Raw genomic sequence first — 22,888 nt, 5'->3', positions numbered from 1 at the left:
CCCAGGAGAGTCCCCTGTGTCAATGAAAACACGACAGCTGGGGACAGTGCTCAGCCCAGTGCCACCACGGCAACATGTGCTGCCTGCAGCCAGAGTATCACTTGCTCCTTCAAGGTGTGCTTTCCTGACCCTGGGCATCAGCCTGCCAGATCTCCTGGCATTGTCCTGTGCCCAGCGCCCAGGTCAGGATGGGTAGCTACCAGTTTCCATAACTTCCAAGTCTAGGTCCTAACAAGAACAGCTTTTGGTGTGATCACAGTCACCTCCAAGTCTATTTGAAACCTCTGACGTTCTCCTGAGTTCACCCCCATCCCTTTCTCTAGCTTCTTTCCAGTGCCAGGACCACCAAGAAAAGACATTCCAAAGTGCACAAGTCTTGCTGAAGACCTCATTTTCCAAGAGGGTCGTAGAGGTCAGGCTGCTCTGTCAGCTGGGAGTTTTGGGAAAGCTGCAGGCTATCCTGCTTTCTGTGGCACGAAACACTGTGGTGCAATCACTGCTAAACAGTGCTCTTTTCAAGAAACAGAACAGTGATGATTCCACCTGACAGCCTTCCCAGTGCTTTTATGAGAAGGGCAAACTGAGCCAAGGCAGCACCTGAGAAGTCGTGTCATGCACCATCACAAATCTCCAGGAGTAAAGCAACACCAAAGGTCTGGCTTTGGGTAAAATGTGCATTTCTGCCACGCTACTACTCCTACCAAATCAGGTTTGTTTTTTTACTAAGTGTCCCACATGTGCCCTTTTCTCCAGCGACAGGATATCCTTCATTTGTCTGCACCAAGAGCAGATGAGCACTTCTTCGTGCTGTTTTCCAAGTCTGCTGATGGGAGGGTCAGCAGGGGCCAAAGCAGCTGCAACAAGGAAAGGAAAGATAACCATAGCAACCCAAGTTATCTGCATCCTCCATGTATTTCCTTCTCCCCACCCTACAGCAGAGCTTTCCCACCCAAATCTCAAGCCAATAGAGCCAGTGACCAGCTGGCAGGATGGGGACTGCAGCAGTGTCTCCTGCACCCAGAGTGTCTTGCTGTGTTTCGGGGCTCACCACTGCAGGCTGAAGTCATCCAAAAGAGACCGAAATCCTAGAGAGGGACAGCTTGAGAAAAAAACCAAAGCTCTCCACTACTGTAGATGGGGCGCTGGATATGCTACCTTTGCTCCAGAGTTGCAGATGCATTGATGCTGCTCCTGGTCTTGGCTGTGGGCTGTGACCCTTCCTCAGCAGCAGCAGCTTCTCCGTCTGTGCCCCACGTCAAACCCAGCTACAGTTTTGGCCGGACTTTCCTGGGACTTGATAAATGCAACGCCTGCATTGGGACATCCATATGCAAGAAGTTCTTTAAAGAGGAGATAAGGTCAGAAACTCAGCAGAGTAATTTTTAAAGTGTTCTGTGTAGTAATTTGAAAGTTGCCTGTTAGAATTTCCAAGTACTTTCATGACAACAATTCGGAGAGCAACTTAGCACCCAGTTGCCATTACAGTGCTTGGTGTTTTAATTAGTGCCTGTAAGCTGATGCTTTGTCTCTTTTCTTTTAAATCATGCAAACATGATCAGACTTCAGCCCTGAACTATAACTTGAAAGCAGGAGTAAAAGGCACAAATTTCTGCCTAGAAAGTGGCTCTGAAAAAATTCAAGGCAGCAATGGGGGAAGGGAAGGGGGAAGGAAGAAATCAGCTTGTTTAGATTTACTGGAAATATTTTATTGTGAGCAATTGACTAAAGGCAAAAAGGGTTTAGCTTTGCAGGCTCCCAACAGAGTATATTAACTACCAAATGCATAAACATGCTGTATAATTTTGTACCAGGTGCAACAACGTGAATGTGCAGAATTTCACGTGCGTTTTAACTAAGATCAAAAGGGATCTAAACCTGCCTGAGGCATGAGGACTTCTGCACATGAGGTTACCCACACGCCTGAAAAGAGCACGCAGCTAAACTGCTGGTGTGTTTTGGGGAGATTTGTGTGAGAACTTGAAGGCAGAAATTGCGTCTGCCTCGCTGCTGATGAGGCACACACTGTCCAAGTGGTCATCAGACCAATCCAATCATTTTTAGGCTCAAAAGCAGAGCGTATCTGATGACAGCAGGGAAAATGTTGCTGCTTGTAATTGAGGAGAAAGTTAAAGGCAGTGCTTGGCAGAGGAAGGGTTTATTGGGTCTGATATGATTTATAGAGCCATATGCACTTTCTTTTATAGATATAAAAGCCTGGGGGAGAAGAAATTATTATAGTAAAATTGTATTTTTAATGCTATAATGTAAGTAGCATAGTATTAGACAAATCACCATTTTTATCTTAAACTATCCTATAAAACGTGGCATAGTAAAACCATAATGGTTTGTCTGGGATGGACTCGGAATACCAGACATCCATCCTTCCACTGCTGCTGAAAAGGCAGCTCGTGGCTATGCTGAGCCAGAGCACTCCTTGCTGTTGCACATTGAGGGTCCCAGTCCTTGTCACTTTTTTGTCACAGGATTTCTAATGTCCACAGTGCCAGAGTGAGCAGTAAGTGAGGTGCACAGGGCTGAGTTTCTCCCAGCCCAGCCTGGATTCCTGTCCCAAAATGCAGCATGGATTTGCAATCAGCCCAGGATGTTCAGCTGGCTGAGGGGCTGCAGTGGGTCTGCAGGGGCCAGGGGTGCATTCAGGGCAGGGTCTGCCCTGCATTTCATTCCCTGCAGCAGGATAAATGCTGGCTCCTGCCCCCTGCCCCAGTCTGCTCCGGCCCCTTCACCACTCACCTGTGCAGGGTTTTTAGGGACCTGCTGCCAGGTACAAAGCAGCTCCCTTTTGGTTACTCCCACCTGGCCAGTGGGGAGTCTGGAGCCACGCAGGTTCCCTCAGCCCTGCCAAAAACATCAGAAGTGCCTCTGGCCGTGGGGTTCCATCTGCAGAGTGCACTGGCTGTGGGAGAGAGGTGCTACGTGAGCCCAGGCAGGAGGGCCCCACGCTGGATTCCCTCCAGGGGACAGCGGGAATGGGGTGCAGGCATCCACTCCTACTGGGGTCCAGGAGTGCAGAGCCACAGACGTGTGGGAGCACAATTCTTCTGCCTCAGGGGAGACAGAGGGGCTCCCCAAGCCAGACACTTCTTTTTCTCTCCCACCAGCCTGCAGCTGCCTTCCCACAGATAAGTGATAATGTGAAGTTCTGCACTGAGTGCTTCGGAAAGGGGAACTTAAAAATCTTCTCCTGAGCAGTCACTCAGGTTCAGGGTTTCCTTTGCATGGGTAAAACTTGTTCTCCCACTTGATTTCTTGAAAAACTGGGATTATTTTTTGGCAAGTGGGAGCTTAAACTAGGGAAATTTCAGTGGTGCTTACGCTCTTTGATCCACCCTCATGTACCTTTTCACATGTTCACAGAGGTGGATGGCACTTGGGTTTCTCTGTGTTAATTCACATTAGAACATGCTTCGTTAATTCTCCTTCGTTTCTGGGAGCTCTGACATGCATTCACAGTGAGGAGATGTGGGTTTTGTTCCCAGAACGGCTGGTGACTCATCTTGTGTTTTAATGTTCTATACTTCCCTTATCTTTGCCCAACTTTATCCATCTGTAAATGAGAATACCAAGCCTGTCTACCAACTGTACTGAGAGCAGAGTGCAGTGAAAGTTTTTGTAAAATGTTAGATTTTCAAGGCACCGCAGAACTGAGCTGACCAAAACTATTCAAAGATTTGTGCCAGTGCTGATCCTGAGCCTTGTCCAAAAATAATGGGAAAGAAGGCTGAAAATGCTGGAATGCTTCAATTAGATGGGGGATTATAGGGTAATTTTTTTTTAAGACTTAACTTACTTAATTTTAAAAAAAATTATGAAATTCCAAATGCAAGGAAAATTATTTTGGCTGAAACAAAGTATTTCATTCAAGAAAATAAAGAATGCAAAACAAGTTTGGGGTTCTTCAGCTTTTAGTTCTGGGTTGATCTAAAAAATCTGTAATCTGTGACTCACTAACTCACATAGATCTTACCGAAGGTCTTAGAGCATTTTCAGGCCCTTGGCTAAAAAGCTCTGTACGAGAGGGAGTTGTTACAGCACAACGTGGTGATGATGAATCTTGAAAGTATCCAGCAAATGTGCCAGGCCAGCGCTCTGCTGCCCAGAAATGATGCCAAATACAGACTTGCTGCAGCCCATGCCAGGTTCCCAGGCCAGGGTGGCTCTCCCTACAGAGGTCTGCAGTGGGAATCACTCCATCCTGCCTCAAATGAACACTCAGCCCTGGATTTCACACAGCCGTGTGTTGCTTGCATGCGGGAGGCAGCACTTTCCTGCTCTCTGCCTGATATGAGCTCCCCTGAACACACAGCCCTGGGTCAAGTCACAAGGCAAATTTGTGAGAAAGAGAGAGAGAGAAAGAGAGAAAAAGAGAGAGAGAGAAAGTGAGAAAGAGAGAGAAAAAGAGAGAAAGAGAGAGAGAGAGAGAGAGAGAAAGAGAGAGAGAGAGAAAGAGAGAGAGAGAGAAAGAGAGAAAGAGAAAGAGAGAAGGAAAGAAAGAGAGAAAGAAAGAGAGAGAAAGAAAGAAAGAAAGAAAGAAAGAAAGAAAGAAAGAAAGAAAGAAAGAAAGAAAGAAAGAAAGAAAGAAAGAAAGAAAGAAAGAAAGAAAGAAAGAAAGAAAGAAAGAAAGAAAGAAAGAAAAGAAAGAAAGAAAGAAAAAGAAAAACCCAGCCCAGAGCCATCTCTTCCCAGTACGTGCCTGGCACGCTGTGCCCGCTTTGCAGATTAGGCACTGGGAGGAGTTCTGATGCACAACAATCACAGTGAGGAGCAGCAATTATTCTCTTTTCTTTAATCCTCTCTCAAAACCAGACCAAAAAAAAAAAAAAAAACAAAAAAAAAAAAAAAAAAAAAAACAAAAAACAAACCAACCCGCAAAAACAAAAATCCCAAACCCAAACAAAGTGTTTATTATCATGTCAGGTGCATTAATTGTAGAGAATCTTCAATTTCATACAGGGCAAAACACTCAAACCACTGAAATGGTTCACACAATGCTCCCCCACTTCTGGTCAGACTTCATGGTAAATTTTTGGAAGGAGGCACATGGCAGGAGTTGAAAGCCAAAGCAGGGGAAGCACCAGTGTTTCACCCGCCTTGGGCACCTGTGCCTGGCGCAGAGCTCAGCTGAGCAGGGTGTGTGGTGGGGAAAGGGAGTGGGGTGCTGCCTTCAGGAGGGATCATCTGATCAGTCTCTGATTGCAGATGGTGGCTCGTGTCACTGAGTCAGTTATTTGCCTGAAATCGTAGAAAATTAATCCTCCCCAAATTTCTCTGCGCCAATTACCCAAATGGAATTCGAAAGGAAAGACCAGCTTCAGCTTTCAGATTTGTTAAATATCTCGTAAGCTGTCTGAAACTCCAGCTAGGCTAATCCTGCAGGGAACCTCTTGCCTCTCCTGTTTCACTTCTGAGCTACCGGCTTTAATTTATGGCGAGATTGAATTAGGACGTGCTTTCCTATGCACTCGGACAAGGAGCTCAGGGCAGGAGGGTTCAGAGGCAGCGAGGGCAGGATGTTGGCCAAGCCAAAGGTCAGAGCTGGGCCATTTTCCAAGAGCAGGTTACAGACACCCTCCCAGAACAGGCTCCGTGCTCCCCAGCTCCGGCGTGTGCGTGTGGGCAGGGCTGAGGGGGCTGCTGAAACAAAAAAAAAATTACCTAATTACCCAGCCCATATGCTCCCCTCCTGTGCCTGTGTAGGGGGAGCAAATTAGTGCAAGATCTCCATGGCTACAGAGGCTCTGCACGCCCAGGGCACACACACCCTGTCCCCTCATCACACCCCAAACCCTGCTGCTGTCAGGGAGGTCACTCATCCCGGCTGCTGAAATACAGTCAGGGATGCTGGGGAGACAGGTAGACCCCTACATGGACAAAAGCCACCACTTCCAATGAGGTCATTTTGATATTCCCAAATACATTTGTTGTCAGGAGTTTTTAATATTAGAAGGGTCCTTTAAAGTGTCAAGTACTCCTTTTTTGGGACCCTTTCTCTAGAAACAGGAAAATATTAAACCAGCAGGAATTCTTTATGAACAAAAACCTTGTAACCATCTCCCTCTCCTATCTCCCTCTATCCAAAAGAACCCGTTCGGGTGTTTTACTCTCCACTCCATGGGAGCATTCATGACCAGGGACGGTACTAATGGGAAGCAAAGAAGGACTTTTTTACCAAAGCACATTTCCTCAGATGATGGTTTTGGCCTGCTCACCTCACCCCAGTATCTGGGGCCACCCCACTAGGGTGACTTGTCCTTTTCCAGGAATGGCAGGAGGCCTGCAGGAGCTCGGCGGGGCGGGCGCTGCGCGGGTCTCCCTGTGGCTTTTTAACCCGCTCTCCCTGGGGCTCTCGTTTTGGTTTGGCAGGTTTGACACCTGGCTTTCTTCTCATTTAAAGCTGCCCCCCAGCTCCCTGCTCAGCTACTCGGGCAACTACACCGACGACGCCAAGAGCTGGCGGCTGGTGGACATCACCCGGCTGACCTCCAAGTACCAGCACGACAGGGCTGACAAGCACATCTGCACCTCCCTGCTCAAGACCAAGACCTGCAGCCTGGAGAGAGCCCTGCGCCGCACCCAGCGCTTCCAGAAGTGGCTGAGGGCCAAACGCCTCACGCCCGACCTGGTCCAGGTCTGTGTGCTGTGGTTGTGGTGCCATTGCTCCTCTCTCGGGGCCCACGTGGTTTAGGGGTGTGGGAAGGGCCTCGTGGGGATGTGGCGTCATCTTGCTGGTTGGAGGGTGGGATTGGGTCATCCTGCCCCGTGGGTGGAGATGGGGCAGCCTTGTGTGCCCCCAGCCAAGCCCACGTGCCAAAGGGGAGAGGCAAAATGGTGCCCTGATGGGAAGAAAAGTGCCACGGGTGAAGGCCAAGCCCTCCCAGACACAGTTAATCAGAATCAGAATCAGAATCAGAATCAGAATCATTAGGTTGGAAGAGACCTCTGAGATCAAGTCCAGCCCAACCCTAACCTCAACTAAACCATGGCACCAAGTGCCACATCTGGTCTTTTCCTAAACACATGCCATGGCACAGCCTGTCCAGGGCTGGGATGGGCTTGGCCCCAGCTCCTGGCTCCTTGTGCAGGTTGAAGATAAGGTCCTGTGGAAAACCATAGCACCAGGTGGCTTCAGGCAGGAAGATAACTACAGGCTTTGCACACTGACGTGGTAACAGCTCCAGTGGGGTGACTGCTGCCATTTTTTTGCCTAGTTTTCCATCATGTCTCAGCATAACAGGGTGTAGGGGGTTTTTTTGATCATAAAGTTGTACCCAAAAGGCCAGCCAGTTCCTTGAAAGTGATTTTGCTTTGGGCCAGGGGCCAAGTCAGTGTGGGTCTCTCTTGCTTGTAGCTGGCACGATGAGGGACATGGGCAGTCAGAGCCAAGGCCTCGATTACTCACTCTCCTGCCATCCATAGCAAATGACCTCAGGCACAAAAAAGCACACTGCCCTTTCTCCCACAGTCCTGGGGTGTCACAGGTGAAGCCAGGACAGGAGCACGGTGAGTGCAGGTCACCACCACCAGGTAGATGGGCTGCTACACACAGGGCATCACCCTAACCCTACCCAAACAACAGCAAAAGTTTGCAATGACCACTGGAAAGGGGCAGGGGCCAGGGTGGGGGTTGGATATATGCTGACCCTGAGAGACAAAGAAGGATCATTTCAGAACTTCTTCCCATTCCAAGAGGGAAGTGACTGTTTAAAAGTGACTTCATTTATATTTCTATGTAGGCAGCTGCTCGCTGCATCCACTCAGCTTTGGTGAGTGCTAAAGCTATGCTTTTAGTTCCTCCTCTGTTATTCTGTGGAGCAGCACACCTGAGGAGAGAGAGGGAGGGATACACTGGGGTTCTGCCTGGGCTGCACCAAAAAGGACTCCCCCAAACCACTGACAGTCCAGCACAGCAGATCACCCTGAAGTCAGTACCCTTCCAGGTGGCACATGACTGACAGGGAAAAGATTTTTGGAGCAAAGCTACTCTGTACTTCATTTAGTAGCCTGGGGAGAGGCACTAGAGAGAGGGAATGGTGCATCACTTCCACTCAGAGCATCCCTCACCTGAGCTTGTGAGCAGGGACAACTCCTTAGGCTGGCAGGCAGCAGCTCCCCAGGCCCCTGCTGGCCACCACTGTCCCCCCAGCAGCACTGCAGGGACCTGCAGGAGGGAGAGTTGGGCTGCCAGGTCCTCCAGCCTTGCTGGACTGTCCCAGGTGTTTGTGCCAAGCTATGCTGCCCACCCAGCAGTGCTGAGGTAAAGAGAAGGAATCGAGACCTTAAAGCTTCCATTTGCTGAGCTGGGTGAAAAAGTAACTGGAGAAATGTGGCTCTGTGGTATCTCAGACCTGCTGCAAAGCTAAATCATCAGCTGAGCCCAAATCCTTCTCCTTAAAAGGCTCTTCATGTGCTACAGTTTTCCCTACCCTGTCCTCTCGGAGTCTGAAATGCCGGCTGAGCTGGCTGGGCTGCACACACAGGCACACACACATATATGGATGCACATGTGCACACACAGCACCAGCAGAGACCCTGGCTGGGGCACACTGGCTTTGCACCTATCCAGTTTCTCCCAGGAATTTCCCTGTGCAGCAGCAGTGGGAAGCTGAGCTGACGCCAGCTCCAGGGCTGCTCTGAAGTGAGCTCAGGGCCAGCCTGGGGGGTCATGCCCAGTGACAAACTCCCTGGGACATTTCTTCAACCCCTGCAGCTTTTTAGTTGGAAAGGGCATGCAAGGCTGCAGGGAGGCCCAGACCTTTGCACATCAGCCTCAGGATTGCCCTGCTCATGTTTTTATGGTCTTTTGGTTCTGTAAATCAATCAGAGAAACAAAAATTGGAATTTAAATCCCTTCTAACAGCATATAGCTTTGAATACACAAAAACAGTGGACCCGGAGACCTTGGGACCTACTTCCTCACCACCATATTTCAGCAGCAATCACTTTTTAAGATCAGGAGTGTGTTCTGCAAAATGGCTTCTGGTCTCAAAGGGATCTTAACTGAAAACAGCCAGTGGCAAGCACATTTCAGTCATACTGTGTGTGTGAGTCGGTGTGAAACCCCATCCCAACCCCACTGTGTGGGCCACCACAGCTTACAGTCTGACCTCCCCATTCCATCCAGCCCCACAGAGATGGGGATCCCCTTCCTCCCTGGCCATCCCACTGCCCTCCTCCCTCTGGAAACCAGCCCCTCTGCAGTGTTTGCTGTGCAGACATATGTTGGTAACCCAGCACGAGCCACTGCAGAGGGGATTTGGGGGGTACCATGTGTCTCTGCAAATACTTACCTGCAGAACTGCTCTCATGGCTCTATTTTCCTGCTCTCCCTCTTTTCAGAGGTGTTAGCAGAACACCTCTCCCAAGGCCTGCCACGATGTCCAGCCTGTTTCACAGGGCTGCAGTCACACAGCAGTGCTTGTTCTCCCTTCCCTGCAGTTTATCCTGTATAGCAGCACAGAGGAAAGCTAATGGGCCCAGGTAATTTTGTCTGATAGACAGAGCAGTACGACAAACCACAACGTGCTTGAATCAAAATGACAGACCATGAAGTAATGTTTTTCCACTTTACGCTGCCTGCCCTGCCTGACCCAGCCATCAGCTGAGCCGCCTGCCACAGCGATTATTTCACCAGCCACAATGAAAATCTTTATTGGATGCAGCAAAATCTTCAGTCTTAAAATCCAGCCTGCCTCAGAGATGAGCAGGATTTAGCTGGGGCTCAGCCTGCACCTGCTGCTTTGCCCAGGAGCTCATCACCTCAAACCACTCTGGGTTCTTTCCTGCTGGAGGGGCAACAAAGCACGTTGGTTTCAGCACAGATCACCCCCAGGGAAAATTTACAGCCCTGCCTACAAAGCACAGCCTGGAAAACACTGAAGGCAGACAGAGGAAAGCAGTACCAAGGTGAAAACCCAGCATTTGCAGACCCTCTCTCTAGGGTGGACTCTTTGAGACTACTGACCAGCACCTGCTGACCAGCAGCTGCTGACCAACCATTGCTGACCAGCAACTCCTGACCAGCAGCTGCTGACCAGCACCTCGTCCTGCCCACAGCAGATGCACCAGCACCCTGGTTATGTGGTCTCTGAGTCCATGTCACATCTCTTCTTGCTGCACAGGGGCAGCAGCTCACTCAGATGTCCAGTTGTCCATCCTAGGGAAGGATGAGCACTGTGGGGCTCCCAGAGTCACTTCCTGGACCTGCCAGCTCTTTGACCCAGTACCTCATCATCAGGGGCTTCCATAAACCTGCTGGCAGTGAGGATGAGTTTCTCAGGGCATTCTTACCTTCTTTCTTCTGGGAGTTAAGGAAACCCCTGGATTCACATCACCAGGAGCTGTAGGTGCTTTGATACCTGCATCCAAGAGTTTCCTCCTGGAATCCATCCTAAACCTGGTAGTTTGGTGAAGCTAGACCCAGGTAGTGTCTCATGGGGCAGGAGGCAACTGTGCTCCTGGTCTGGGCCATCCCTCTTTGGTCTGACTGAAAAGAAAACAGGGCAAAAAAAAGACTGTGTTTAAAAAAAGACTGGATATGGCACTCAGTGCCATGGTTTAGTTGAGGTGTCAGGACATGGGTTGGACCCAATGATCTTGAAGGTCTCTTCCAACCTAGCCATTCTGTCATCCTGTGAATTCTGTGAATTCTGTGAAAGAAGGTGTCTTTCCACAAGTTGTCGTTACATCCAAGTGAATTCTGGGTGTGTCTCCATGACATATGTGTATGAATGAACTCATGGAGTTTAAAATGCATCCTGTACTGTGTAACAGGGGTTAAAATCTCACAGCTGAGTGCAGGCAGGCTTTGCAGGAACTACTCATTATCAGATCTAGAAATGTGGGTATTTAATTGAGGTAAATAAGAATCTTTCCATGTCAGTCACAAACAATACATCAGGCTATCTGTGAGTTCTTATTCTCTGGAGTGATAAGTCACTGCAAAGGACTTTAGATATTCTCGGATAAATCTGTATCTCCAGTGTTTTGAGTATGTGTTCTTCAATTTTTCTTCCATTGACGGTTTTTGTCTGACAGTTTTACAACTCCTTTTCTGCTGCAGAGATGTTTCCATCAGTCTGCAGGAAGGTGAGACCCCTCTCCACTGAAACAACCAAGCAGTTGCTGCTGAGCTTTATGCTCTTTACAGTCTCTGCTGAAATCAAAAGGCCCCATTGCCCAGTTTTTGTGGGTCAGGGCATCATTAAACTGTAAAAAGCTGCACCAATGCTTGATGCAAAAGTGGCAGCACCCAGCCCTGCTCCTCTGCTGATGTGCCTGAAGAGTTCCTCAGGAATCCAGCAGCCATGAGCACCACAGGCAGCGTGTGCCCACATTTTTGTTAAGAGCATGAGCTCTGACCTCAGAAAAACCCTAATCACACCATCCATGCCTTCCCTGCTGCTGTGATTTATGTTCCTATTGTGTACTCTTTGGGGTCTCAGCTCTTGCATTGCAGACTCCCGGAAGTAGCAAAGCTTTCTAACTTTGGCTGCAAATATTTGCATACACACGGAGCTGCAAGAGACTTTCTCCACCGTTTATCTCTTGCTTAACACAGCTCTGTTCTGCTCATTTTTTCATCATTTCTCCTCCACAGGGAAAGTGACAGAGCCAGCCACAATATTCCTGCAAGTACTGCAAGACAGAAATCCATAACCATCCCTCCCCCTGCACCCCTTCTATGGTTTAAGACAATAATTGAGAATATATTTTCCTGATAAGGCTACACCAGAGGAGAGGAGTGTATGAAGGCTTGCAACAGGAACTGAGTGGAATTATTTTTTGACGAATGTTTTTATTATTTTGGAAAGAAAGGTTTCAGTTGTGGTTGAGTTTTTCAGGTAGTTTTCAAGCTATTAGCATTTTGGACTTGTTTTGTGCAACTGATGGCCGAGGAAGGTTGGAATCCACCAGGGCCAACAGGGATGGAGAGGAAGAGACATGGGACATCCAGTTCCCTCTTTCCTCCTCCAACTGGGAAAGTGTCTTTCCATGGTTCTTTATCTCTTTGTCACGGCTGGGCGATGCAGTGTTTCATGCCAAATGAACAGCTCGCACAGGAGGGGCTGAGCAGGAGCTACCTCAGAGTCACCAGCTGACCTGGGGAGATGCTGCGTCACATCTTTGTTCTCAGCGTGAGGGATGGCAGGGAGCAACGGGAGCTCCACCTCCCTTTCCTCCAAAGCACATCTCCCAGCCATCAAATTACAAAAAAAACCCCAAAAAAAGTAAATTTGGCTGCTGGGGTTGTTTATAATAAAGAGGTTTAAAAACACCTGATTCCCTTCCCCAACAGAGGCATGGCAGGGCAGTTCTGTGCCACTGTGGACAACTCTCCATATATAAACTCTCCTTGGCTGTTAAGGAAGACTAACTGAAGAATTAAAAAATTCCTTTTTTGACTATGAGGGTATAATTCTCGATGCCATTTATGCCAGCCATAGATTGCTCATGCAATTTTACGAGCCAAACCTCCAGATCTGAAGGGTGGAATGCAGTGAAAATTGACTCCATTAGCCCAACGGTTCTCTATTTGCTGCTTGTATTTACAAAAAATACACACAGGCTATTTGGTTTTGATAGTTAATGCATGAGTTTATCAGAGAGAAAACATATCCTGTGCTTATACTCACACACAATGTTTATTTACATTTTTAAAGTGTGTTTACTGACCTTAGCAAGTAGTATTTCCAAGAAAGCTGCTCTCAGGTTAAGCAAATAACGAAGTGATCAGAAGATTATTTAATGAGGGAAGTGACTCACTGCTGTAACAACTGGAGGGCCTCCTCCAGGAATGCCAGGGCTGAAAACCCAGGCAGAGGGAAGAGTCCTGTGGTGTGGAAAGATGTGGTGCTGTGCAGCCAGGGGAACATGAAGTTTGCAGTGCCCAGGAACGGGGGCCACTCTTGAACCCTGAGTTGGGAAATGGCATTTTGGGATGACACAGGTCTTTTCCTCGGAAGGGTGGGATTATTGCGTGCCCATTATCCTCAGAGCTGTGCTGCAGCACATGGAGGCACAGTGGGCAGGGCACAGAGGAGCGTGTACACTCCCTGCATGATCCAAACACATTGCCATGTCTCAGGCTGGAATTAGACATCGCTGACAAGTTTTCCCTGTGTCCAATTCTGCCCCCTCAGTTTAGGATGGACATTGAGTGCTGTGTCCAGCTCTGGGTGTCTCAGTTTAGGATGGACATTGAGTGCTGTGTCCAGTTCTGGCCCCTCAGTTTAGGGGGGATGTTGAGACCCTTGAGCGCATCCAGAGGAGGCAACGAGGCTGGTGAGGGGCTAGGAACACAAACCCTCTGAGGAATGACAGAGGGAGCTGGGGTTGTTTATCCTGGAGAAAAGGAGACTCAGAGGTGAATTTATCATTCTCTACAACTCCCTGGAAGGTAGCTGTGGTCAGGTGGGGTTGGTCTCTTTCTTCAGGCAGCAACTGACAGAAGGAGAGGACACAGTCCTAAAATGTGCCAAGGGAAATATAAGTTGGATATTAGGAAAAAGTTTTTTATAGAAAGGGTGATAAAGTATTGAAATGGTCTGCCTGGGGAGGTGGTGGAGTCACCATCTCTGGATGCTTTTAAGAAAAGACTGGATGTGGCACTCGGTGCCATGATTTATTTGAGGTTAGGGTTGCGTTGGACTTGATCACCTTGGAGGTCTCTTCCAGCCTACTGAATCTGTGGTTCTGTGGCTCTTTCCCCCCTGACAGGGCCTGCCCAGCCCCCTGCTGCGCTGCCCATCCCAGCGGCTCCTGGACAGGATCGTGCGGCGCTACGCCGAGGTGCCAGACGCCGGCAGCATCTACATGGATCACCTGACAGACAGGGACAAGCTGCGCCTGCTCTACACCCTGGCGGTGAACTCACACCCCATCCTCTTGCAGGTACCTGCCACCCTGCCCCAGCTTGGAACACTGATGCCTTCAGTGTCAGCTTTCTTGTTTTTCAGATTCTGTGCGGCCAGGGGTGCAGTTCTGAGCCTCATATTAAATGCTAGTGAGCTCTCTTCACAGAGTAAGGAGACAAAACAAATCCCTTTCCTGCAGAAGACCAAGGACAACTTTCAGGCCTGAAAGCATAAACAATGGTGGGCTGAAGGGAGGAACAAAAAAGGCATCAACGCCACCCCACAACCCCCCACAGGCTAACCCTCCCATGAGATGTGTGCCAGCCTCAGGTGCAGAGGAGTCCCAGCCCTGGCCTTTGCCAGCTCCCTGGCCTTCAAAAAGTGTGTTTCCTCCATGGGGTTGGGTGGCTGAAGCCAGGCACACTCATGAGGTGTTCCCTGCATCAGCCTGTGAGGCTGGGGAGAGATAGGGAGCCCCAGAGGTGTTATTGCACTAGAGCACTGTGGAATCCAGGGGTTTACACATCCCCAGTGCTTCAGTGTTAGGTGTGTACTGCTAATGCATTACAAAAAATCACAGCCTGTTTCTGGAAAAGAAAGAGTATGATGTCCCATGCTCCCTGTGCCAGTGCTGTGTTTTCCATTCGCCTACCACTGGTAACTGGCTCTGGGTTTCAAAACTCTGGGTTTGAAGGTGGTGATCTGGGAGGCTTCACACCTTCCCCCTGGACCCCTTCTGACCTGCCTGGCATGCAGCTCCTCTCTTTCCTAATGTTTCCAAGGGAGAATCCTCACCTTTCCTCACACCACCTTTAGTCCTCACTGCTGGTTCTTGCACCCCTTCATGGTTCCGTGAAGAGAAGGTGGCAGTGCCAGCAACATCCATCTCTGGCCCCAGGCCACTGCTGCACTCAGCATCTCACAGGGCTCTCTGTGGTCTCAGGGAGGGGGAATGGTTCTCATGTTCTGGGAGGCTCCTGGGGCTCATTCAGCCTCCCCAGTTATGGGTCACTGGGACATGGAGCTGTGGCAGTCTGAAGACATGGGAACAAAACTTGAAGAGATGAGAAAAATAAGCCAAAGAGAAAAAGCTAGATTTTACATGGTTGCCCAGAATGTCTTCACAGCAGAAGGGAGAAGTAACCTTAAACATGAAACTGGATGAGTTTATAATGGCTTGGCAGGGTCTGAGGTGCTGGGGACACAGATGAGTTTTAATGCAAATGACAGAAAGCTTTCTGCTGGCATAGCTCAGCACGGTTTGGTTTCCACCTGGGATAACTGTGCTGCTGGCAGGAGCTGCAGGGATGCAGGGAGCCCAGCCCAGGTGTCTCCACTGGAGCAAACACCCACCACTTCTGCCCCTGAGACTGCAAAGTCTCTTACAAATGAGCCTGGCAGTTCTCACCAATTAGCAGAAACTGCTTTAGCCCTACCTCAACTCCAAGCTGTGACTTCATCTGTTCACTGCTCATGAGGGACCCATCAAAGACACCTAAAATTAGCTGTTCTGTGGCTAAAATTTTCATGAATCTGAAAACTATTATCATCTTGGACTTTCCAGTTAGTCTCTCTTACAGAATAAGCCTTGAAATACCAGATTCTTCCTCTATTACAGAAAAGGACCATAAGAAAAAAAAAAAAAAAAAAAAAAAAAAAAAAAAGCATCCTAACTCCTCCAGGACGGGGCAGTAAGTCCCTTTCCCAGCTCCTAGGGCTGAATGGGGCAAGGAAGGGTTGCAAGGCTGACTTAGAAACTAAAACACAACCTTGCTGCTTGGAGCCAGAAAGGGCACTCTGAGAGTGGGGGCAGAGGGCAGGGGTGTTGTGTCATGGTTTTTGGGAGTGGAGCTGAAGCCTAGACTCAATAAACCTCTCCAGTGGAAAGGCTGCTTGGGGAAAGAGCAGTCAAGCTCACACATCCACACACAGCACGTGGCTGGCTCAGCTGGGAGAGGCAGGAGGCCTTTGCACCTGATCAGTTCCAGCCAGGTTTATTTCCAGGAGCTGAAGAGAGACCCAGAGCAAAAAGGAATGAACATGTGCCAGTCTCAGGCTTAAGTATGAGGCTCAGCAGGCAATGACCTTGAGGTGTGGGGGCAGAACAAAGGGCAGGAAAGGTCAGTGTCCCATAGGGAAAACAGGACTTGTCACTGGGTCCCAAAACCAATGGAGACACAGAGGAAAGGAGAAACCAAAAGGCCAGGAGCATTAGGGAGGGGGAAACGAAGGCAATCCATGTGTACAGAGCATCACTGGATAGTTCTCTCTGGAGTCTCTGCACCTCTCAACATAATATCCAGGGTCTGGCCTTGGCAAGACAGACCATAGTTACCTGCTCAGCCTGAGAGGGAGAACTTCCCAACGGTGCTCTGTACATGATGGTTGGCCCTGGTTTCCCCCCTCCCTAATGCTCCTGGCCCTTTGGTTTCTCCTTTCCTCTGTGTCCCCATTGGTTTTGGGACCCAGTGACCAGCCCTGTTTTCCCTATGGGACACTGACCTTTCCTGCCCTTTGTTCTGCCCCCACACCTCAAGGTCATTGGCTGGTAAAGCTCATACTTAAGTGGGGACAAGCAGATGTCTTGCCCTCTTGGCTCTGGGTTTCCCTTCAGCTCCTGGAAATAAACCTGCTGGAACTGGCCTGATGTCAAGGCTTTCTCCCTCTCCTATCTGAGCTATTCACGTGGTGTGTGTGGATGTATGAACTTGACTGCTTTGCCTGAGTTTCCCAAGCAGCCTTTCCACCGGAGAGGCTTATTGGGATCTAGACTCCAGCTCAGCTCCTAAATTCTCTCTCTCAGGCTGGGCAGGTGACTCTATAGGGTGTCCTGCCAAGTCCAGACTCTGGCTATTATATCGGGGGGCTGCAGGGGACTCCACACAGGGGACAATCCCCCCATTCCTGCTCTTGCCCACAGATCTTCCCCGACGTGGAGGGCTGGCCCTTCCCGCGGTACCTGGGCTCCTGCGGGCGCCTGGTGGTCAGCGCCAGCACCCGGCCCCTGCGCGACTTCTTCGGCGCCGCGCCCGAGGTGGCCGCGGACCTGGCCCTGCAGCTCCTGGCCGTGCTGGGCTCCATGGCCACCAACGACCTCAACTACTTCTTCTACTTCACCCACGTGGACGCTGGCACCTTCGGCGTGTTCAGCAACGGGCATCTGTTCATCCGGGATGCCAGCACGCTGGGCATCATCGACAAGGAGGAAGGTACTCAGCGGGCGCCGTGGCCGCGCATCTGTCACGGGAGGGCAGACAAATCTTTTCCCTTCTACCCTGGGCTCTACTCCTGCCTTTTTTGGGGGTTTTGTTTTGTTTTTAATTAACCAAAGGGCACTCACTAAATTAAATAATGGGAAGTTCACAGGGAGATTTACTGCCAGCAGCTCCTGCCATCCTGGCTCTGAGTTGGGAAGGCGACGGGTGTTTCGGTTGTGCAGTCGGTGGTTTGGTGACCACGCTGTAGCTGGCAGCAGCTTTCAGTGTGCATGGAGTGCTGAATGCTCTCATTTGAAATCTTCCCAAAAAAATTAAAATTTTTTGCCACAAAAATGTCAATATTTGCAAGCAGGAATTTTGTAATTTGGGGTTTTTTTTTAATATACTGGATCAGATTAGACCCTTTTTATGTCCATTTATCACATTGGCTAATAACAATTATTTTTATTATAACAATAATAACAAAAATTCTCTCTTTTGTCACTTTTACATAAAAACAAGGGTTACTATTAATTTTTGACAGGTTACCTTGGTCTACCCCTGCAAGTAGAGCTAGTCAAAGACTATTCTTCCACTAATTTAACAGTTTCATTTTGAATATTCATATTTTCAAAAGGTTTTTCCTCAGCTCACACATTCAGCTGAGTAGGTTTCAAATATTCAGAAGCAGCTGTCAGAAAATTTTCCACTGGATTTCCTTTTCTTATCCCAACAGCTATGACTGTTAACTTGATTCCAGCCAGATGAGCTGTTGTTGCAATGTAATGATTTTGGTTAACATGGAAAAAAATTACAGGTCTGGATATTTGAGGTAGTTTTTTGTAGGAACTCCACATTTTAGATTTGTACTCCAACTCTTATTTTTTTCTGTGTCAGCTTGACTTGACAGACTCATCTCCAGTTCCTCTGACAGGCAGAGCTCTGTCATTAAGAAAAATATACATATTTCAGGAGTGAGAAAATTGGCTCATACACAGCTTCAGCTCTGAGTAATTTCTGGTGAAAGGTGGTCACATCCTTTGGGTAGTAAAAAACCCCGTGCTAACACAGAGGTAGATATCTGTGACTGTCCAGAAGCTCACTGTTATGTTTGCAACAAACAGTTTAATTGTCCCCCAACAGGGAGCCAGCCAATGGATGGCCAACAGGAACATAAAGACATTTTCAGCTGCCTGACTGTGGACTGCCAGTCCTCGTTGGTGTCCTGTGACTCCATCAGAGAGAAGCACAGCCTGGTCATGGTGTGTCAGGACCTTCTGCCCAAGCTCCTGGCGGGGAAATTCCAGCCCCACGTGCAGGGGAGGATTGACGCCTTCCTGCGGCGCTGCGCCCATGGCCTGGGTGAGCTGGAGGAGCTGGAGCACATCCTGAAACCGCTGCGCTCCTGCGACTCCCGCTTCGCCTACCGCTACCCTGACTGCAGATACAGTGACAAATACTGACACAGCAGCCCTCCTGATACAGTGCCAGCCCCTTCCCAGAGCGGGAAGAGAGGAGGAACAGCTGGAAAAGAGCTGCCCTAAATCCGCTGCGTTCGTGCTGTAGAAGGAGGGAGCAGAGTGGGATTTATTATTCATCCCCCAGGGCTGCATTTGTTACATGGGGTACAGGCGTGATGTATGGTCTATGGATTTTTTATAATTGTCGTGACTGATAAGGGGCCACAGGATTAATAAATGTTGTTCACATGTTTTGGCCTTGGAAGAGTTTCCCATGCCATTTGTTGAAAAACAAGGCAGGATGCTCACAAGCAGCTAGAGAGAGGATCTTTATTGCCAAGAAACTCTTTCTGATGGAGGTGATATATAAATAATATGAGGTGGATGGATGAATGGATGGATGGAAGGATGGATGGATGGATGGATGGAAGCATTTAAGATTTTCCCTGTGGCTGTTTTTAATATTTTTAATCATACCCAAACTGAACAACCGAATCAGTTCTGTACCATCACCTGTCACAGCTCACTTTTATAAAATATTTAAATTTTGTTACTTTAGTGGCACACAGAACAGAAAGACACAATCAACAGCATTAAAAAGCTCAAAGGTTCCATTGAGACTTAATTTCTCTAATCCCCAAATATAACTGCTTCTAGTCTTTCCCAAATCAATGGACAGCAATTGGAGACTAATACAGAGCTTTGGTTTAAGATGAGAAAAAACCCCAGCTCTGGGATGGAATTGCTCAGCAGATATATCCACAGATATATCCACATAATTCTCTCTAAAGTGGAGGAACCATTTGCACAAAACCATTCAGATGGGGAAAAATACCTTAAGAGGAGAAGGAACACAGGCAGAGGATGAGACATTAATTTTCACTGAGCCTGACAAGATTTGCCAAACATTGAATACTCCAGTGTATGTGCTGGGGCACCCCCCAAGAGCTGGGGAGATCTGAGTTCTGACCAGCAAGAGCTACAGCCATCCTCACCCATTTGCCTTCCAGAGGAGGAATTGGTAAGCCAGATCCCAAAGGAGAGAGTCAGGCACTTAAAATTTGGGGTGGTAAAATTTGCTGTGAACTAATTTCACAGCAGTTGTCAACCCAGGACAAGATCCAGGTACCTCATTTTGCACGAGATGGTTGCAAAAGTGGCAAACCACAGCTTTTCTCACCCAGAATCTGTCAGTCCCCCTCATGTGAGCTCCCTGTGAGGTGTCAGAAGCCCACACCAAACCTTCCCTGATGTGTAGGGGAGGACAGACCTCACCTGGGTTTGGGGCTTTCTCCTGGGATCCAGGCATGCAAGAGTCACTGAGCAAATTTGACTGAGCTGACTGAGAAATGAGGCTTTCTGGATCATCCACAAGAGTTTTCATAGTGGAAAGAGTCTTCTTCTAGCTATGGTTCAAAAAAAATTGTTAACAACACAAAGGCAGAAAAAAGATGTGAGAGCATTTGCATTGCCCGTGGTTGTTCTGACTTGTGTTGTACAGAGAAGAAATGCAAATCCAGATTTTGTGTTGGCTGTGAGGGGCTCTGTGCACACAGAACATCCAGCCTGGGGTTCCAGGCAGGTGTGGGTGAAGGCTGATGGAACAGGTTGGGCATCCAAAACCACACTCACAGCTCTGACACAGGGGAAATCTGACTCAGGATAATTATCTTGCCTTTCTCCCTGGCAGAAAGTATCATGAGCATCTTTTACCTCTGAAGATGCAGAAACATTGAAAATGATTTGTAGGTAAGTTTAGCTGCAGGCCCATATGGTCAGGCAGCAAAGAGGTTTAAATATACAGCCTCAGCTGTGGCTGCAGCCCTCTTTCCTGGTTTCAGTCTATTTCTACATCATGGCTCTCTTCCAGAAAGAAAAAAGTCCTTCACTGAGATGCACAAGGCTGTCTAACAACCTGATTCCATCAGGTTTTCTTGAATCTGTCTGCAGCTCCAGTGTCTTGGGGTGTGGCTTTACCTGATAGCTGGGTGTTAGCTCTGGGCCCCTTTTCCTCCAGAGACAATCCCACACTGTGCTGGAAATACAGAGAGGGTGTGTGTGCTCAGCACCTTAGAGAATGTCAGGAGCACCCTCAGGAACAGCCCAGCACTGGGCAAAAGGACAGAGAGGTGTCACACAGGCCCTGGTCACTCACAGTCCTAAAGAGATGGGGGTCAGAAACAGAAGAGCTGTGGCTTTACTCTGCTGCTTGGACTCATTTGGCAAGGCTGCAGCAGAAGCCTTGAGACACGTAGCATCTATTTTTACAGGGCTTGATTCAAAGTTGTTAAAGCTGAGAGGAGTCTCCCCACTGCTTTTAATAGACTTTGATACCAATTTAAATTAAAAAAATCCACTCATGATCAAAAATAACGAAATTGTGGATTTACAAATTATTAAAGCATTGGGAGCTGTGTTCTCCACCAGTTTCTTTGCAGACATTGATTACAAAGACCAGGCTCATGTAAAACTGTGACTAATGAGCCAGCCATAAAATCAGCCCATGGCTCAGAGAACAATAATTTTCCTAAACTAAATCTCATTTCCCTATATTTCCCTGGCCTCTTTTTTTTTCTTTTTCTTTTTTTCAGAATTGCCAATTTTTACTCTTAATATTTTCCTTTTTCTTGGCAGCCAAACCCTGGAATCAGTGCCCACCCTGTCTGCCAGCTTTAGTCAAGCCTTCAAATCCTAGTAGGCCAAACTCCAAAAGGATGTGAAATTAACTTATAAATGGCAATTATTTAAAACCTAATCCTTCCCAAAAGAACTCTCAAGCAATTTTTTCCTCTCTGGGTTCAAGTTATTTCTGTCAGTGGCTTTGTTCGAGCCTTTGCAAACTGTTCCTGGTAACAACTTCTTCTGTTTCCACAGCAGAACAAGAATGGCAGGAGAGATCTTCCACCAATCTCCCAGTCAGCCTCAGCACCTCCTTTATCTGGGGGTGGTTTGCAGCTGCCTTTATGCCCAGCTACTTATCAGGTATCTCTCTTAGTGCCCTGTGTCCCACATATTTTTGAAGTTTTCATGCCAAGAGGTGTGTAAAACTGTATTTTTGGCCTTATTTTGGCACATTGGGGTTGGAGATTCAAATTCTCAATAGCTTTTGTGGGTGATAATCTCTTGCCACACTTTGCACACACACACACATCCCCTTCCCTTCCAGCTCCCAGCTTCCCACAAGGGGATACCCAGAAAACGTTGTGGCGTTTTGGAGAACTTGGACCCACCACTCAGCAGCTCCAGCCCACAGGAGCAGCCAGTCAAACACATTCCATGCATCTTCCCAGCAAGATCAGCCAAAATCAGTTGTTTGCAGGTGCTTTTTATTTGCCTCTTGGTTTGCTGAGACTTTGGGATGCACTTGGGTCCCATTTGCTAATTACTCTCTATAGCCAGGTGCTCCAAATGCTTTATTGCTAATTCTTCCTCAGCTTCTCCCATCATCCCATGAATCTGGAAAGCTTGAACAAAAATATTGAGTGTCATGAGATGTTATGAAATCACAAGAACCAGCTCTGTGGTGTTCTGAATTGCCTCACCAAGACACATTAATTTGATTAATAGGCAATTCTGTCTGCTACTGTACCCTCTGTTCCCCTAATTCAACGCTGAAAGGAGCTTGGTAGTAGCCATCCTGAAAATGCAAAAAAAAAACCCACAAAACAAAAACAAAAAACCAAACCAAACCAAAACAAAAAACCCCACCAAAAATAAAAACAAAACAAAACAAAAACAAACAACAACAACAAAAAAACCCCCCAAAACCAAAAAAACCCACCAAAAACAAGCAAAAAAACAAACAGGAATTTCAGAGATAGGAAAATTAAATGAAACAGCTACTCCAGACTGGGGGACTGGGAGAGGCATGCACTGTTTCTGCCTTATGGATTAGAGAACATGGGCAGAGTCCTCTGCTCTCCTCCACAGGAGGGTGGTCTGAGCCAGAGTAGAGGCAGTGAGGTTTTAGGATAACCTAAAAAACTAACAAGAGACCCCAAGGAAGGGTGAAGATGATCCAAAATTCCAGAAAAAGTGAAGAGGGAAGAAAACTAGGGTGGAAAACTAGGGAGGGACACCTGATAAAGATCTGGTTTGTTTCAGTCCTAACTTTACTTGCATCATTCTACCTTTCTGCTCTTCCACAAAGCCCCACAACATCTATCCCTTGCAACACAGAGTACAAATGACAATAGTCTAGAACAAACTTTCCAGGTGTTTGAAAAACAAGACTGTACCAGCCTGGTGTTCTCTGGGGACATGCAGGTTTAAAAGAAGCAGCTTGTCAGGTTTTACAATGCTCTAGTAGTACTCAGAAAGGATGCACAGAGAGACAGCCCTCACCTCACACAGTTCATTT

General features: G+C 48.1%; 1 protein-coding gene across 1 annotated transcript; it reads left to right on the top strand.

Annotated features, from left to right (window-relative positions):
- The first annotated feature begins 965 nt into the window (after positions 1-965).
- Positions 966-19,139, top strand: DIPK2B (divergent protein kinase domain 2B). The gene is made up of 5 exons (XM_066314093.1): positions 966-1,358; positions 6,382-6,646; positions 13,735-13,908; positions 16,792-17,080; positions 18,212-19,139. The coding sequence occupies exons 1-5, from the start codon at positions 1,135-1,137 to the stop codon at positions 18,529-18,531; spliced, it is 1,272 nt and encodes a 423-aa protein (XP_066170190.1). The 5' UTR covers positions 966-1,134; the 3' UTR covers positions 18,532-19,139.
- The last annotated feature ends 3,749 nt before the right edge of the window (positions 19,140-22,888 follow it).

Source organism: Sylvia atricapilla, chromosome 2, assembly GCF_009819655.1.
Source record: "Sylvia atricapilla isolate bSylAtr1 chromosome 2, bSylAtr1.pri, whole genome shotgun sequence".
NCBI classification, from domain to species: domain Eukaryota; kingdom Metazoa; phylum Chordata; class Aves; order Passeriformes; family Sylviidae; genus Sylvia; species Sylvia atricapilla.
The sequence above is the reverse complement of the archived record's forward strand: the minus strand, read 5'-3'. Positions and strand labels throughout refer to the sequence as shown.

Bases quoted from the DNA above. Each gene is read 5' to 3' on its own strand.
- DIPK2B (XM_066314093.1), top strand. From the start codon at position 1,135: ATGGGGCGCTGGATATGCTACCTTTGCTCCAGAGTTGCAGATGCATTG. The intron at 1,359-6,381 runs GTCAGAAACTCA...TTGGTTTGGCAG, and splicing joins TTCTTTAAAGAGGAGATAAG to GTTTGACACCTGGCTTTCTT. The intron at 6,647-13,734 runs GTCTGTGTGCTG...CCCCCCTGACAG, and splicing joins TCACGCCCGACCTGGTCCAG to GGCCTGCCCAGCCCCCTGCT.